This window comes from Carassius carassius, unplaced genomic scaffold (assembly GCF_963082965.1).
Source record: "Carassius carassius unplaced genomic scaffold, fCarCar2.1 SCAFFOLD_84, whole genome shotgun sequence".
Classification (NCBI taxonomy): Eukaryota; Metazoa; Chordata; class Actinopteri; order Cypriniformes; family Cyprinidae; genus Carassius; species Carassius carassius.
The window spans coordinates 23,702-42,500 of NW_026775170.1; the positions used below are offsets into that span (position 1 = coordinate 23,702).

At 43.6% G+C, this 18,799-nt stretch overlaps 1 protein-coding gene across 2 annotated transcripts; it reads left to right on the forward strand.

The window, feature by feature from the left end:
* The first annotated feature begins 3,060 nt into the window (after positions 1–3,060).
* On the forward strand, positions 3,061–14,864 carry ears2 (glutamyl-tRNA synthetase 2, mitochondrial). 2 transcript variants are annotated; one of them, XM_059547538.1, is made up of 9 exons: positions 3,061–3,227; positions 7,016–7,171; positions 8,401–8,590; positions 11,744–12,216; positions 12,926–13,034; positions 13,194–13,347; positions 14,086–14,216; positions 14,287–14,422; positions 14,604–14,864. In XM_059547538.1, the coding sequence occupies exons 1-9, from the start codon at positions 3,116–3,118 to the stop codon at positions 14,691–14,693; spliced, it is 1,551 nt and encodes a 516-aa protein (XP_059403521.1). In that variant the 5' UTR covers positions 3,061–3,115; the 3' UTR covers positions 14,694–14,864. The 2 variants fall into 2 exon arrangements, with proteins under 2 accessions (XP_059403521.1, XP_059403519.1); XM_059547536.1 differs by having other exon boundaries at positions 3,062–3,227; positions 14,601–14,864.
* The last annotated feature ends 3,935 nt before the right edge of the window (positions 14,865–18,799 follow it).

Here is an 18,799-nt window from a genome sequence, read left to right on the forward strand (position 1 = left end):
GTGATGCATATGCTAAATCTAGATGTCTGTGTGTGTGAGTACCTGATGATTTTGCTCAAAATATTTCAAACGCATGCATTTTGTCCAACTTCAAAATAAGTATTTTGCTCTTGGTGCCTGTACTGTAGAGTCAAAAGGTGTAGGAGATATATACAAACGAAACAACACTTATTTCATGACCTTAGATACTAGTAATGTGATGACTTTATCATCACCAACAAAGAGCTGATAACACCTGAGCTCTCTTAAATTTGTCTTTCTTTGCTACAACAACAGTGTTTCACAAACACACAGTTATAACAGCCAGAGACAAGCTAACACAAGAAGAATGAGGACCAAGATCCCAACTAAACCAAACACTGTCCACCACAATGGTGACTTCAAATGAATCAAATATCAACATTTAAACCTCTGTTAATTCTCAATAAGAGCTTCTCTAGATGTCTGACAGAAATAAAGTCAATCTAATGAGTGAAGCTGTTTGTGGAGATGTTTGATCCTCCTCTGCTGAGATCTTCAGAGATTTAATGTCTTTGATTTGCAGTTGATTTTACCACATGCTCAATCATCAGTTATTCCATTATTTCATGAAGATTATTTTATTTTCTTGATTTTAGGACAAACACAGTGTCTGGAAATTACATTGAAATAACATGAGTCTAAATCGAATGCATCCTGAGAGTGTTGATTTGGTCCAGAAACAGTATAAATGATGTCTAAATGAACCTTAAATGATGTTGAAATATTTCCACTGACCACTTTTGAACTAGTTTTTAACCTTGTAAGGAGGTTCTGTGATAAGACACATGTCTTTGGTGTGAGAGACCTGGGTTCGAATCCACTGTGAGACACCAATGTGTCCCTGAGCAAGACACTTAACCCCTAGTTGCTCCAGAGGTGTGTGACATATGTGGCAATAATAATAAGTTAAATAACTTATTATTAAATAATAATAAGTCGCTTTATCTTTGGATAAAAGCGTTAGCTAAGTGAATAAATGTAATTTGGTTTAGTATATAAGCATACATTAAACATGATTCAAATAAATGTTATTTAATTTTTTTAATTATCCTGATTTAGTTCTCTTAATTATTATGCAATTTATACAATAAACTTTATGTATTTTAAATAAATAAACTTTTTATTATTAATTAAGAATAATTACACTTTACATAAACTAATTACATAAACCCTGAGGATTATGCATTTAAAATAAATAGGTTTTATTATCCTAATGAAAATAAATCGTATAAAGTTTATTTGGTAGATTTGTGTTAAAATTATGAAAAAAATATAAATGGGAATTTGTTATGTAATAAAATTACATAAATCTTAAATTTTGGGTGAAATATTTCTGTGAGTGCAGGAGCTGGAGCAAGTCTCAGTAGTTAAATATCTCGGTGTATGGATTGAATCCAGATTGACGTTTGCAACGCATGATAAAAAAAAAGTGATCAATAAATGTAAAACAGGAGTAAATATTTTAAGATGTTTATCTGGGATAGAATGGGGAGCTTGTAGATTGTCTTTGAAAATAATTTATTGTACATTAATCAGACCAAATTTAGATTATGGAAGCATTATTTATGAATATGCAGCTGAAACTACTCTGGAAAAAGATTGAAACAATGGAGAGTCAAGCTTTAAGAATATGTTGCGGAGCATTTAAAACCTCTCCCATTGCAGCCATGCAGGTAGAAGTTGGGGAAGCTCCTTTACACCTTCGTAGATATTCAATGAGAATGAATTATTGGATTAATTTAAAAGGACATAAAGAATGTCATCCGGTTTAGGGGGTGATTGAAGAATGCTGGGAGCATGGAAATAAAAATATTAAAAGCTTTGGGTGGATTGCTGAAAGGGAAGCAGGAGTAGTTGGTATTGCTGATTGTGATGTTAGTCCAACTGTGATAGTATCCAGAATTCCACCATGGTTTTTTTCCTATGCCTATTGTAGATTTTCAGATACAAATAAAAATGAGGAATGAGAAAGCTACCCCTAAGAACATTATTATCCAGCAGCATTTGGATCAGATTTATTCATCATGGTTAAATATATACACTGATGGATCTAAAGAACCTATCTCTGGTAGAACTGCTGCTGCAGTATACATTACACAATTTCAAATTAGCATTAGGAAAAGAATAACTGATCATGTATCCGTCTATGCTACTGAAGTAATTGCTATGGTGGTAGCCCTTCAGTGGGTAGAGGAGGTAAAACCAAGCTTAGTTGTAATCTGTTCTGACTCTTACGCAGCATTATCTAGTCTTGCAAGTGGATTAAAGTCATCAAGGCAAGACATTATATATGAGATTCTTGCAAGTTTGTTAAGAGTAAATAAAGTAAGCTTGATCAAATGTGTGTGGGTTCCTGCTCATGTGGGAGTGGAGGCTAATGAAGTGGTTGATAAGCTTGCTAAGCAAGCTCTTAAACATACAGACACAGATATTCAAGTGACTCGGAGCAAAAATAAAATAATTCATGAATAGCAAATGGCAAGAGGAATGGAACTGTGATAACAATGGCAGGTTTGTGTATAATATTCAACAGAAAGTAAATGGAAGAAATGTTTTTAAGAACAGGAAAGAAGATACAATTATTTCATGCATCCGAATAGGGCATACTAGATTAAATCTTTCATTGTTTAAAATAGGAAAACATGAATCAGGTAAATGTATTTATTGTAATCAGCCCGAAACTATAGAACATGTATTAATGAAATGTAAAAAATATGGAAAAGAAAGGTTAAAACTCATTAATGAAGTTAAAAACATGGGTGTTGAATCATTTAATATGATGTCTTTTGAACGAAAACGCATAACAAAGAAGAATATATGGTGCTATTATAAAATACATTAAAGAAATAGGAAAAATTAATAGAATTTAATATATATATTTTATTTTTTTGGCATCTGCCTATCAGTGCTTCACACTCCAGTCCAGTCAGTGGCGGTAAATGCACCCAAAGTTGGTTTGCCATCCGCCATAAAAAGTTAGAAGAAGAGAGCTTTCTCTGATCGAGCGTGTGGAAGTAGAGACTTTTGTTTTGCATTGTGAAACAGGAAGTGCCGCGGCGGTTCTCCGGAAGTCGCGGGTTCATGGACGCTGGAGATGTTTTGTGTTTTGAGGAAGGTGTGCTGGAGGAGACCCGGGGCGCGCAGAGGCGTGTGCACGAGACACCCCACGCCCGCGCCACGCGTCCGCTTCGCTCCGAGTCCCACAGGTAACATATATCATATCTAATATCTGATATGTCTAATATGATGGTAGATGTGCCGAACGAGGCTTCCGAAGCTGCTTCGGTGCTGCGCAGATTCTGCCACAGCGCTCTTCTCCGCCCTCTGGCGGTCAATAACAGCTCTACAGCAGGAGAGTTCAGAAGCCTTCAAACAGCACAAACAAGCAGAGTGTAAACACCACAAAATCCCTGCTCGGCGTCTTGAGCTGCTCATTTTGTGTTTTAATATGTATATTATTTTACCCAGAGGCATAGAGTTAGGGGAGACTGGCAATCATTTTGATCAAACAATTAAATGTTTTTGCATCTGAAATATCATACCTTTGATATGAGCTAAGAAGAAACCTGTGATGAGAGGCTCACAGCTCCAGACAGCAGTCCTAACACAGAGAAGATGACTTCAGGAGCTCAGTCTGAGGACAGAAGAGAAAGCGCAGTCTATGGTTGTTATTAGCTCTTTATATAAAGAAGGACCGATGTTGTGCTGAAAGATGTTCAGTAGATGAGAGACGCAGTCGATTAAACGTTTAGTTTTGGGCTGCGAGCGGCTTAGAGACGTGATGGGGCAAAGATAACTAAAAACATACAAATTATGCTTATAATGTCTATGTTTAATTGATTGACCGTTAGCAGGGAGCTTGATTGACAGGTGGTCTGACCAATCAGAGCCGCCGCTGCTCTCAGACTCACAGCTCAACACTAATCTACCACACCTGATCCTGTTAGAGGTATTTTTGTTAATTTCTTCCCTATTGGTTTTTTTTTTTTTTTTTTTTTACAGAAACACTGAATGACAAAAAGCACCACCACAAGTCCAGTTAAAACACTCAGTTAAAATGATTAATATGCATTCAAACATGGTTATCAAGTTTTAATTGTAATTACTAAAGTTCTATCATTAAATAATACTTGATTATCATATTTTATACTACGAGGCCGTTGAATGCTTGAATCTGATTGGCTGAGGAACGTTCTGAGGTGTTAATTATTTTCTGGGCTCTCCTGACCGCATTACAGTTCAGCGCTGCCCTGGTGGTTTTATATAGTGATGAATCCCTTTAAATATATCTTCTGATCGATGATTTGAGGTGTGGTAACCGTAGTATAAGCGGAATAATTGACTCCATGCTGTTGAATTATTAGAAAAATATAAATATTATATAATGCTTGACAGACTGATGTTAAGAGGTAGAGGCACAATTAATCAGAAGCTGATAGTCGTGAGTATCTGTCAGTGAATCTCCATCTGAAGAGCTGAGAAACTCAAACTACACCCTGCAGAAGAAACCCAGGCCATCCCTGAAGAAACAGAAGATTTAACAGCTTTCATTGATTACATGACTAATAAACACACCACGATTACAATATGGCTTACCTGAGTTATTACTATTATAACTTTCAGCATAATAAAGTATATCTATAATGCAATGTTAACCGACATAGACTTTTTTTTATCACTGCTTAGAATACAATGATATATTTTGTGCCTTAATTATTCCGTGTAAGAAGCCACATCATCTCACAGAAGGCTTTACTTCATACACTCGACTGACGCCATGAACTACAAGCCTGATCCCAAAAATGTTGGGACACTGTACAAACTGTGAGTAAAAAAGAAATGGAATAATTTACAAAACTCATAAACTTATTTTATTCACAATAGAATAAAGATAACATATTAAATGTTGAAAGTAAGACATTTTGAAATGTCATGCCAAATATTGGCTAATTTTGGATTTCATGAGAGCTACACATTCCAAAAAAGTTGGGACAGGTACGGAAAAGTTAAATGTACATATAAGGAACAGCTGGAGGACCAATTTGCAACTTATTAGGTCAATTGGGAACATGATTGGGAATAAAAAGAGCCTCTCAGTGTCTCTCAGAAGTCAAGATGGGCAGAGGATCATCAATTCCCCCAATGCTGTGGTGAAAAACAGTGGAGCAATATCAGAAAGGAGTTTCTCAGAGAAAAATTGAAAAGAGTTTGAAGTTATCATCATCTACAGTGCATAATATCATCCAAAGATTCAGAGAAGCGGGAACAATCTCTGTGCGTAAGGCTCAAGGCTGGAAACCATACAGGATTTATAGGTCAAAAAAGAAGCCATATCTAAACATGATCCAGAAGCGCAGGCGTTTTCTCTGGGCCAACGCTCATTTAAAATGGACTGTGGCAAAGTGGAAAACTGTTCTTTGGTCAGACGAATCAAAATTTGAAGTTCTTTTTGGGAAACTAGGACGCCATGTCATCCGGACTAAAGAGGACAAGGACAACCCAAGTTGTTATCGTTGCTCAGTTCAGAAGCCTGCATCTCTGATGGTATGGGGTTGCATGAGTGTGTGTGGCATGGGCAGCTTACACATCTGGAAAGGCACCATCAATGCTGAAAGATATATCCAAGTTCTAGAACAACATATGCTCCCATCCAGACGTGTCTCTTTCAGGGAAGACCTTGCACTTTCCAACATGACAATGTCAGACCACATACTGCATCAATTACAACATCATGGCTGCGTAGAAGAAGGATCCGGGTACTGAAATGACCAGCCTGCAGTCCAGATCTTTCACCCATAGAAAACATTTGGTGCATCATAAAGAGGAAGATGTGACAAAGAAGACCTAAGACAGTTGAGAAACTAGAAGCCTGTATTAGACAAGAATGGGACAGCATTCCTATTCCTAAACATGAGCAACTTGTCTCCTCAGTCCCCAGACGTTTGCAGACTGTTATAAAAAGAGGAGAAGCCACACAGTGGGAAACATGGCCTTGTCCCAACTTTTCTGAGATGTGTTGATGCCATGAAATCAACTTATTTTTCCCTTAAAATACATATTCTCAGTTTAAACATTTGATATGTCATCTATGTTGTCTTCTGAATAAAATATTGAAATGGGAAACTTGCACATCATCGCATTCTGTTTTTATTCACAATTTGTACAGTGTCCCAACTTTTTGGAATCTGGTTTGTAATTTAAAACATGTTATTAATGTGGTATTTCCACCTGCTCTCAGATGGAGCAGTATTTACTACAGAGCCGTAGTTCACGGAGAAGGTACACAAACAGCTGTCATTGTCTCCTATGATATCATCGATTTTATAACCCTACAATTATATCATCTGTGATCATGAATGTGATTTTGCATACAGTAGCTTGTAGTGAACGCTGCTCCACCTGAGAGCAGCTGATGGAGATTTACTGCTGATCACAGAACCAGATTTAATCACTAAATGTGCATGACAAGCACAGAATAATTAATAATTAATCGATTGAGTGCACGACGCTGAAGATCAGGCCATGACTTCACAGTGTTTCTGACCGAAGACACCTCATGAAGCTGATTTCAGACTTATGATCTACAACAAGACAGAATGAGTTTTGGTGATGACTAAATGAATATTTAATTACTATAATACTGATTTCTTTAAATTTAACTTAATGTTTTTAAACTGAATGTACAAAGCAAAGTGTTTGCTGAAATATCCGTAAAATAAGAAACATCCCTGAAATAAGAGCATGTGGTCTATCTGTGTGTCAGATATGAGTTTTCCTTCAGAATCATCCTGGCTTCAGATTAATATTAATATTAAAGTGATGTGTGATTAAGAGTTAAGACACCAGCGCTCTGATGTTGCTGTAATATTTCTGGTTCACAGAATCAAAAGTGTGTAATTATGGTAAACAAGCAAAACGACTGTGTTGATGAACTGTGTGTGTGAGAGCAGTGCTCTTGATTGTGACCGGGTGATGTGTTGTGTGTGCTGCTCAGGGTTTCTGCATCTCGGCGGTCTGCGCACAGCGCTCTATAACTACTTGTTCAGCAGGCAGCGTGGCGGGGCCTTCCTCCTGCGTCTGGAGGACACGGACCGGAGCCGGCTGGTCCCCGGAGCCACAGACGATATAGAGGACATGCTGGAGTGGGCAGGTGTGTGTGTGCTCACTGAGAGACGGAGCTCTTCATTTCTGTCCTTCTTATGTGGTGCACTTCTGTTAAATGAACTGTTCTTTCTTATATGTATACACTTCTAAAAGCTAAAGAGCTTCCTGTTGGGTCCGGTCCGAGCGACGCAGAATCTGCAGGGAAATTGTGTGGCGACGGGACGTGTTTCTATATCAGTGAAAGGTGCTGTCCCGATGTACACACTCAAAACAGTGGAGATGATGGTGGACTTCAGGAGAAACCCCCCTGCACTCCCCCCACTCACCATCATGAACAGCACTGTGACTGCAGTGGAGTCATTCAGATTCCTGGGAACCACTATCTCTCAGGACCTGAAGTGGGAAGGTTTATCTGAGGAAGTTTAACCTGCCACAGAAGCTGCTGAAACAGTTCTACTCAGCCGTCATTGAGTCTGTACTGTGTACTTCAGCAGATGATGTCACATTAACACATTTATGACGTCAGCTCTTGTGTTCGCTCCTCGGATCTTCTTCTTTCTCAATCTCAGTCCTCGTGACCCCTGCTCTGCCCATTTAGTATATCTCTCTTATTGCTTCAGATGTTTGTTCTGTTTGAACGTAAGAGCCCTGTGAAGTGGACATCAGGATAATCCTCCATGACTCCAGTTCGAGGCAAACACTCATGTTCCATTCAAAGTGCATTGAAGACGTTAATTTAAATTGTATTTATTTTCCCTAGGTATATGATGTCACACATGCCTGCGTCTGAGTAACAAACTCTGTGCACATTAACCGTGACAGATGCTTGGAAATACTGTGTTATACTCATTTACTGACGACTCTGTGCAGGGGAAGACCGCGCTCTCACTCACTGGGCAGCACTGACACAGTCTGAAACTTGAACCATAGCTTTGTCCAAAAAAATCTGTAGGTTTGTCAGTATGTACCTTTTATGGAAAAAAGTTGATAGAGTCTGAATGTTGCTAAATAGTGCTAATGTCGCTCTCATGAGATGCTGGAGCTGATGGCGGTAGATATTTGCGGCGGTCAGTTCTGAAATTATGACGGGCCGCCACAAATAAATCAGTGTATGAGAAACCTTGATGCTTGTGTATTTTATTCGCATCTTATTCTTACTATCTGTGTGTTATAGTTGTCTCTGTGTACTGGAAGCTGGTGACATTAAAACATGTTCCTTGTATTTGCAAACGTACTTGGCAGTACAGCTCTTTCTGTCTTCTGTTTGTGTTGCAGGCATCCCGCCGGACGAAAGCTGCCGCAGAGGAGGGGATTATGGGCCGTATGTTCAGTCCGAGCGACTGCAGCTCTACTCACAGGCGGCATCTACTCTCCTGCAGACGGGACACGCCTACTACTGCTTCTGCTCCAATCAGAGGCTGGATCTGCTGAAGAGAGACGCCCAGCGCAGCGGACAGGTGCCGCGGTAAACACACTGCCGCCAGGGAGGGGCTAAAGGCCCAATATACTTCAAACAAAGTTCGTTTTTGTTATTCGTTTGGGGGCAAAAAGAAGTTTGAAAAGGCTGAGCGATGGTATATTTATTCCGAACTGTCCCTAGCGCTGCTGCGACAGCGTTTTAGTGATGATATATCCCAAAGATAACATATAAAGCGTGAAGAGTAGCGGCCCTAGTACTGAGCCTTGAGGTACTCCATACTGTACTTGTGATCGATATGATACCTCTTCATTCACTGCTACGAACTGATGGCGGTCATATAAGTAAGATTTAAACCACGCTAATGCACTTCCATTAATGCCAACAAAGTGTTCAAGTCTATGCAAAAGAATGTTGTGGTCAATTGTGTCAAACGCAGCACTAAGATCCAATAAAACTAATAGAGAGATACACCCACGATCAGATGATAAGAGCAGATCATTTGTTAACCATCACACCACTGTCTCCTCCGTCTCTCCTCCATCACACCCGTCTCCTCCGTCTCTCCTCCATCACACTCCGTCTCCTCAGTCTCTCCTCCATCACACCGTCTCCTCCGTCTCTCCTCCATCACACTCCGTCTCCTCAGTCTCTCCTCCATCACACCGTCTCCTCCGTCTCTCCTCCATCACACCTGTCTCCTCTGTCTCTCCTCCATCACACTCCGTCTCCTCTGTCTCTCCTCCATCACACCCATCTCCTCTGTCTCTCCTCCATCACACTTCGTCTCCTCCGTCTCTCCTCCATCACACTCCGTCTCCTCCGTCTCTCCTCCATCACACTCCGTCTCCTCAGTCTCTCCTCCATCACACTCCGTCTCCTCTGTCTCTCCTCCATCACACCCGTCTCCTCTGTCTCTCCTCCATCACACTCCGTCTCCTCCATCTCTCCTCCATCACACTCCGTCTCCTCAGTCTCTCCTCCATCACACTCCGTCTCCTCCGTCTCTCCTCCATCACACCCGTCTCCTCCGTCTCTCCTCCATCACACTTCGTCTCCTCCGTCTCTCCTCCATCACACTCCGTCTCCTCCGTCTCTCCTCCATCACACTCCGTCTCCTCAGTCTCTCCTCCATCACACTCCGTCTCCTCCGTCTCTCCTCCATCACACTCCGTGTCCTCAGTCTCTCCTCCATCACACTCCGTCTCCTCCGTCTCTCCTCCATCACACCCGTCTCCTCCGTCTCTCCTCCATCACACCGTCTCTCCTCCATCACACTCCGTCTCCTCTGTCTCTCCTTCATCACACCCGTCTCCTCTGTCTCTCCATCACACTCCGTCTCCTCTGTCTCTCCTCCATCACACCCGTCTCCTCTGTCTCTCCTCCATCACACCCATCTCCTCTGTCTCTCCATCACACTTCGTCTCCTCCGTCTCTCCTCCATCACACTCCGTCTCCTCCGTCTCTCCTCCATCACACCCGTCTCCTCCGTCTCTCCTCCATCACACCGTCTCTCCTCCATCACACTCCGTCTCCTCTGTCTCTCCTTCATCACACCCGTCTCCTCTGTCTCTCCATCACACTCCGTCTCCTCTGTCTCTCCTCCATCACACCCGTCTCCTCTGTCTCTCCTCCATCACACCCATCTCTTCTGTCTCTCCATCACACTCCGTCTCCTCCGTCTCTCCTCCATCACACTCCGTCTCCTCAGTCTCTCCTCCATCACACTCCGTCTCCTCCGTCTCTCCTCCATCACACTCCGTCTCCTTCGTCTCTCCTTCATCACACCCGTCTCCTCTGTCTCTCCTCCATCACACTCCGTCTCCTCTGTCTCTCCTCCATCACACTCCGTCTCCTCTGTTTCTCCTCCATCACACCCGTCTCCTCTGTCTCTCCTCCATCACACTCCGTCTCCTCTGTCTCTCCTCCATCACACTCCGTCTCCTCTGTTTCTCCTCCATCACACCCGTCTCCTCTGTTTCTCCTCCATCACACCCGTCTCCTCTGTCTCTCCTCCATCACACCCGTCTCCCCTGTCTCTCCTCCATCACACTCCGTCTCCTCTGTCTCTCCTCCATCACACCAGTCTCCTTTGTCTCTCCTCCATCACACTCCGCCTCCTCCGTCTCTCCTCCATCACACCCGTCTCCTCCGTCTCTCCTCATCACACTCCGTCTCCTCCGTCTCTCCTCCATCACACTCCGTCTCCTCCGTCTCTCCTCCATCACACCCGTCTCCTCTGTCTCTCCTCCATCACACTCCGTCTCCTCCGTCTCTCCTCCATCACACCCGTCTCCTCCGTCTCTCCTCCATCACACTCCGTCTCCTCAGTCTCTCCTCCATCACACTCCGTCTCCTCCGTCTCTCCTCCATCACACCCGTCTCCTCTGTCTCTCCTCCATCACACTCCGTCTCCTCCGTCTCTCCTCCATCACACCCGTCTCCTCCGTCTCTCCTCCATCACACTCCGTCTCCTCTGTCTCTCCTCCATCACACTCCGTCTCCTCAGTCTCTCCTCCATCACACTCCGTCTCCTCTGTCTCTCCTCCATCACACCCGTCTCCTCCGTCTCTCCTCCATCACACCCGTCTCCTCCGTCTCTCCACCACACTCCGTCTCCTCCGTCTCTCCTCCATCACACCCGTCTCCTCTGTCTCACCTCCATCACACTCCGTCTCCTCCCTCTCTCCACCACACTCCGTCTCCTCCGTCTCTCCTCCATCACACTCCGTCTCCTCCGTCTCTCCTCCATCACACTCCGTCTCCTCAGTCTCTCCTCCATCACACTCCGTCTCCTCTGTCTCTCCTCCATCACACCCGTCTCCTCCGTCTCTCCTCCATCACACCCGTCTCCTCCGTCTCTCCTCCATCACACCCGTCTCCTCCGTCTCTCCTCCATCACACCCGTCTCCTCCGTCTCTCCTCCATCACACTCCGTCTCCTCTGTCTCTCCTCCATCACACCTGTCTCCTCTGTCTCTCCTCCATCACACTCCATCTCCTCTGTCTCTCCTCCATCACACCCGTCTCCTCTGTCTCTCCTCCATCACACCCGTCTCCTCTGTCTCTCCTCTATCACACCCGTCTCCTCTGTCTCTCCTCTTTCACACCCGTCTCCTCTGTCTCTTCTCCATTACACCCGTCTCCTTTGTCTCTTCCATCCATCTCTCCTCTTTCACACCTGTCTCCTCCGTCTCTGCAGGTATGATAACCGCTGTCGAGAGGTGCCGCCGGAGCAGGTGCAGCAAAAGCTGGCTCAGGGGACTCCGTGTGTGATCCGCTTCAAGCTGGACTCAGGTGCAGAGGTTTTCCAGGACCTGATCTTTGGCTGGACACGGCACGATCCGGCAGCAGCGGAGGGGGATCCGGTCATCCTGAAGGCTGACGGCTTCCCCACCTATCACCTTGCCAGTGTGGTGGACGACCATCACATGAACATCAGTCATGTGCTGCGCGGCTCTGAATGGCTGATCTCCACCTCCAAACACCTGCAGCTGTTCCGCGCACTGCGCTGGACGCCACCCGCTTACGCACACCTGCCACTGCTGCTCAACCGCGATGGCACTAAGCTGTCCAAGAGACAAGGAGACATCTTCGTCCAGCGCTTCAGAGAGCAGGGTGTGCTGCCCGAGACCCTGCTGGACATAGTCACTCACGCTGGATCCGGCTTCAGTGGTGAGTGTGTCGAGGAACACTGTATGATTTTAGCTATCCTGTAAGATCACTAAATGGATCTATTAAACTTTGGTACGATGTAGGTAGACTGTATGACAATGGCACCTATCGACTTGTATGCTATGATGCACATTACTATAGAAGATTAAAACATCGTCAGCATGTGCTCGTAGTAAACATGAAAAGAATGATAAATTAGTTGTAAATTTTATGTGTGGAAGCAGTGAAAGAGGAAGGCTTGAGGTAAGCAGTTTTATGTTTTAGCGCCTTGTCATGTTGATTCCATGTCGCATTTTTATTGGTGTGTCATTAAACATGGATCGTAATGGCAAACACTGTGCAATTATCATGCTGTATTTCTGATACTGCCAGAAAACTATCGTAGGCAATCATTTATCACAGGACTGAATCTGCATTCACAGATTCTTTTGTCAGCAGAAACAACAGCCTTCAGAAAACAGTGACTGAGCAGTCAGACATTTTAACATCCCCTTCTCTTAATGCGTTGTCACAAAATGCCTTCTCACAAATTATTTTATATAGTTTTTGGATACTCAACCTACCTTTGTGATTTATGCTGTTGATCCATATGATATTCATCCTTTTGCTGAACAAATTCAAATTCTCAAAGCATTCAACTGGGTTTGGTGAAAGTAAATATTCATTATACACTTAAAATCATTCGTTATTGTTTTTTTCTTTTCTGCAGATAATCGGATCGGTCGGCGTCTGGATGAATTAGTTTGTGAGTTTAACATTTCCAAGATCACGACGCACTCTGCTCTGCTGGATCTGGACAAACTAGACGAGTTCAACAGGTTTGTTCTTTAGTTAAAGCTGTCACACATGCAGATGAACGGAGTCTGTACTGCACTATGAAATAAGTGTATTCTTGTGCATCCTGATAAAGGTCAGCTGATCACAGCGCAGCACAGATACTGAGATGGAGTGTTTCAGCTGTGTGTGTGTGTGTGTAGGGTTCATCTGCAGCACAGGATCGAGGATGAGGAGCATTGTGCTGTGCTCCTGGATGAGCTGCGTCAGCAGGTTCTTCACACACACGGCTCTCGGATCAGCGACCGCTCCGTCCTGGAGCCACACTACATGCAGAGAGTCCTGCAGCTGCGCAAGGTAGCAGAGCAAACCAAGCCCACGCCATCACTCACGCTTTCTTTTTGTTTTGTTCATTTCAGTATTTGTGTAGTGCAATGCAAATTGTGTCAAAGTAACTTTAAAGTATTACACAGAGAAATAGTGTGTCGAAATAGTGCTCCGTTCTCCTCTGACCAGACGAAACCAGTAGTTCAATTCCAGGCTGCAGCAAAGTCAGATTGTGCAGAAGAATCATCTGTTTCCTGTGGTCTTGTCCTGGTGCTCCTCTGAGACAAGGTCTTTACAGGGGATATCTGTTGAAGTTAACTTGACTTCAGAACATTCATTCATGGATGTGTGCTGCTGCCTGCTATGGCGGGCCGGATTGTCCAAAAATACGGCTACTGACTTGTCGTGGGAATTCACTATACAATTGCCAGTAGCTATTTTTCAGGTGTACTCTAAAATAAAATTGATATTTTTCTTAAATACTTAATTTCTGTCAACAAACTTTTAAGTAAGATTACACTTAATGTCAACCGTTTTTATTTTTTCTCAAATATTTTGGTGGGTTGTGAGATAGATTACACTTGTCTAGGTGGGTCGTGGGATGGAAAAGTTTGGGAACTCCTGATCTAGTCCATACAAACGAATCTTGTGTTCAATAGTGTTGAACGCAGCACTGAGCTTTGTGTGTTTGAGTGAGTGTCTGGCTGAACTCACTGTCACTGTGTGTGTGTGTGTGTGTGTGTGTGTGTGTGTGTGTGTGTGTTTCAGGGTCACGTCTGCTCGCTGCGAGAGCTACTCGATCACACTCATACATACCTGTGGATCCGGCCGAAAGTCACGCGTCAGCAGCTGCAGGAAGTGAGCACTGAGGTGGATGACATCACAGCAGCAGTCATGCAGTGAGTCACACACACACACACACACGTTACTAGTGTGTTCATGTGTGTCATAATGTGTGTTTGTGGTCAGGCTGGTGGCATCCAGTGGCTCATTCCTGTCCACAGAGCATCTGAACTCTGAGCTCAAGCTGATCGCCAGCAGACTGAAGAACACCAAATACAGCGGAGCGATGAGAGTGCTGAGACTCGCTCTGAGTGCACAACAGGTGACACACACACACACTCTCTCTCTCTCTCTCACACACACACACACACACTCTGTCTCTCTCTCTCTCACACACACACACACACACACACTCTCTCTCTCTCTCTCTCACACACACACACACACACACACACTCTCTCTCTCTGTCTGCTGTAACGGTCTGTTCTGTGTGTCTGCAGCAGGGTCCCAGTGTGGCAGAGATGATGGTTTCTCTGGGAGAACAGGAGGTGTGTGTTCGTCTTCAGAAAGCTCTGGAAGCAAACACACCGTGACTTGATCTGTTTAATAAAGGGGATGTAAATGCTGATCTGTGGTCCGTGCTTTAATCACAAGAGGAGCGAGTCTTCTTATGGTCACCTGATGCTTCAAAAGAAAAGGCATCCCATAATAAGAAATCTACTTTGTGTCTGTAATACTTCATTAAACTGATATTTGGAAGTCAAGTTATTTCTATTGCACTTTATGCAGTGTGTTTCTTCTCTTCTCGTCATGTGTGAGATGCAGCAGAAAACACTACAGTGCTGTTTTCAGCTTCATGTCTCCATGAGCTCATCATCTCCTGCACCTACGTGACTCTCTGCACATTACACATCCATCTACAGGATGCACAGACAGAGGCACACACACACCTGACCATCACACACACACATACACACACACCTGACCATCACACACACACATACACACACACACACATACACACACACACACACACACCTGACCATCACACACACACATACACACACACCTGACCATCACACATACACACACACCTGACCATCACACATACACACACACCTGACCATCACACATACACACACACCTGACCATCACACATACACACACACCTGACCATTACACACACACACACACCTGACCATCATACACACACACACACCTGACCATCACACACACACACACACACCTGACCATCACACATACACACACACCTGACCATCACACACACACACACACACACCTGACCATCACACACACACACACACACACCTGACCATCACACACACACATACACACACCTGACCATCACACATACACACACACCTGACCATCACACACACACACACACCTGACCATTACACACACACACACACACACCTGACCATCACACACACACACCTGACCATCACAAACACACACACCTGACCATTACACACACACATACACACACACACACACCTGACCATCACATACACACACACACACACCTGACCATCACACACACACATACCTGACCATCACACACACACACCTGACCATCACACACACACACACACACCTGACCATCACACACACACACACACACACCTGACCATCACACACACACACCTGACCATCACACACACACACACCTGACCATCACACACACACCTGACCATCACACACACACACACACACACCTGACCATCACACACACACACACACACACCTGACCATCACACACACACCTGACCATCACACACAGCAGAAAACACTACAGTGCTGTGTTCAGCTTCAGTGATGGACATCAGTAGAGCCCCCCCACGCCCCTCACTACTGTTGATCAATTAGATGAAAAGATTAAAGTCCACAGCTTGTTTATTTGACTAGTGATGGTTGTGGAAGCACCAATGGACCGAACATATAATCAGATAAACACAGCGTCATCATCCCCACAGGTTTTAGGTTACTTTAATTAATAACGATAAACATTGAATTTATTCAGTGAACTCTATTCAGTCTATTTGTAGTGTATTTTATACAATATAATGTTTCTTATTCAGTGCTTTAAGTGTTTGTAGGTCAATTTCTTTGTTCTGTTGTAATTCATGACTGTTTAATTGTCTTTGTTCTTACATAGGTTAGTATTTTATATATTTATTTATTTTTCTTTTAGTCAGAAAACAAAGAAAACAGGTATAGAGCAGGATAATGACTTCACCTGTCGTACTCTTGAAGCACACATCCATCACTTCTGGTTAAAGTCTGTGTTAAGAGAGATCTGTTCTGCCACTGTTAAAGTCTTTAATTCATTCTGCAGTTACAGCATCATAGCCATGGCAAAAAGAAAACAAGGCAGTTTAATTAATGTTGGTTTTTTATTAAGAAATTGTGTAGTGATGACGTTAATAGCACGACTGATTCACCTGCTGCAGTCAGACCTGTGTTGCCCACTGTGACAACACAAGAAGCTGAAGAAAAGTCATCTCTGGCTGAAGACGGTAACAGCTCGTCAGAGGCCGGTCACGATCCTAACCCTCTTGCTCCGAGTCCTCTCTCCCGTTAAACTGGAACAGCCAGCAGTGGAGAGACGATATACATGGCTGTTTGTTATGAATGGAAGCTTGTAGGGACGCAAAACACCTTCTTCTGTGGATTCATGGGGAAATAAGCAGCGCTGCTTTCTGTAGGTGGCTGTTTGTTTGCTGTTTGACCTATCAATTTGTGTCGATGAAGTATAATAGTGCATGTAGCTGTTGTAAGTCTTTATTCGAGGCACGCGCAAGAGCACAACCCCCCCCCCCCAAAATAAGGGGCTCCCCCAAACAAATTATGAGCTTATAGACGAGTTTTTATAATTCTTGACAAAATTAGAATATATTAAGTTTGTTTGTTTTTAGTTTTTTGCCTAGTTCCTACGTCTATGGCCCAAAGACGCTACGATGAGCATTTACTGCTTTTAAAAATGCGGGTCAGGAAGAGGAACGGGAACAATATTTAATTTCTTTGCGGTCGGGTTAGATGAAATCATCGGTCTGGTGCGGGTTATTAATACACTGACCCTCGCATCACTCATATGTTTTTACATAGAGACAGAGAGATAGTCATATAATATTTGAAGTGGATCATAAAAATGAACAGAACTCAAAAAGTTGTTCACCGAAGACAAGCACACGTATTGTTTAGGTTTTAGGACTTTGATGAAAGGTTTTGATCCACTTCAAATGTTGACTAGTTTATATATATATATTTAACTGAAAACTGAAAGAACCTCATCAATAATTAAAAACCCAGTTATTTCTTCTCCAGCAGCAGCGAGGCGTTCCTGGTTTGGTTGATGATTCCAGCATGATCTGGTCATTACTGTGATAATGCGGTGATACTGCGGTGATAATGCGCTGATAATGCGGTGATAATGCTGTTATAATGCGCTGATAATGCGGTGATAGATAATGCGGTGATAATGCTGTGATAATGCGCTGATAATGCGGTGATAATGCGCTGATAATGCGGTGATAATGCGCTGATAGATAATGCGGTGATAATGCGCTGATAATGCGGTGATAATGCGCTGATAGATAATGCGGTGATAATGCGGTGATAATGCGGTGATAATGCGCTGATAATGCGGTGATAATGCGCTGATAGATAATGCGGTGATAATGCGCTGATACTGCGGCGATAATGCGCTGATAGATAATGCGGTGATAATGCGCTGATAGATAATGCGGTGATACTGCGCTGATACTGCGGTGATAATGCGCTGATAGATAATGCGCTGATAGATAATGCTGTGATAATGCGCTGATAGATAATGCGCTGATAATGCGCTGATAGATAATGCGCTGATAATGCTGTGATAATGCGCTGATAGATAATGCTGTGATAATGCGCTGATAGATAATGCGGTGATAATGCGCTGATAATGCGGTGATAATGCGCTGATAGATAATGCGCTGATAATGCGGTGATAATGCGCTGATAGATAATGCGGTGATACTGCGCTGATACTGCGGTGATAATGCGCTGATAGATAATGCGCTGATAGATAATGCTGTGATAATGCGCTGATAGATAATGCTGTGATAATGCGCTGATAGATAATGCTGTGATAATGCGGTGATAATGCGCTGATAGATAATGCGGTGATAATGCGCTGATAGATAATGCGGTGATAATGCGCTGATAGATAATGCAGTGATAATGCTGTGATAATGCGCTGATAGATAATGCGGTGATAATGCGCTGATAGATAATGCGGTGATAATGCGGTGATAATGCGCTGATAGATAATGCGGTGATAATGCGCTGATAATGCGCTGATAGATAATGCGGTGATAATGCGCTGATAATGCGGTGATAATGCGCTGATAGATAATGCTGTGATACTGCGGTGATAATGCGCTGATAGATAATGCGCTGATAATGCTGTGATAATGCGGTGATAATGCTGTGATAATGCGGTGATAGATAATGCTGTGATAATGCGGTGATACTGCGGCGATAATGCGCTGATAATGCGCTGATAGATAATGCGGTGATAATGCGCTGATAGATAATGCGGTGATAATGCGGTGATAATGCGGTGATAATGCGCTGATAGATAATGCAGTGATAATGCGCTGATAATGCGGTGATAATGCGCTGATAGATAATGCGC

Excerpts from the sequence above, each read along its gene's own strand:
- ears2 (XM_059547536.1), top strand. The coding sequence starts at position 3,116 with ATGTTTTGTGTTTTGAGGAAGGTGTGCTGGAGGAGACCCGGGGCGCGC. Across the intron at positions 8,591-11,743 it reads CGCAGCGGACAGGTGCCGCG|GTATGATAACCGCTGTCGAG; the intron begins GTAAACACACTG and ends CCGTCTCTGCAG. Across the intron at positions 14,423-14,600 it reads TCGCTCTGAGTGCACAACAG|CAGGGTCCCAGTGTGGCAGA; the intron begins GTGACACACACA and ends GTGTGTCTGCAG.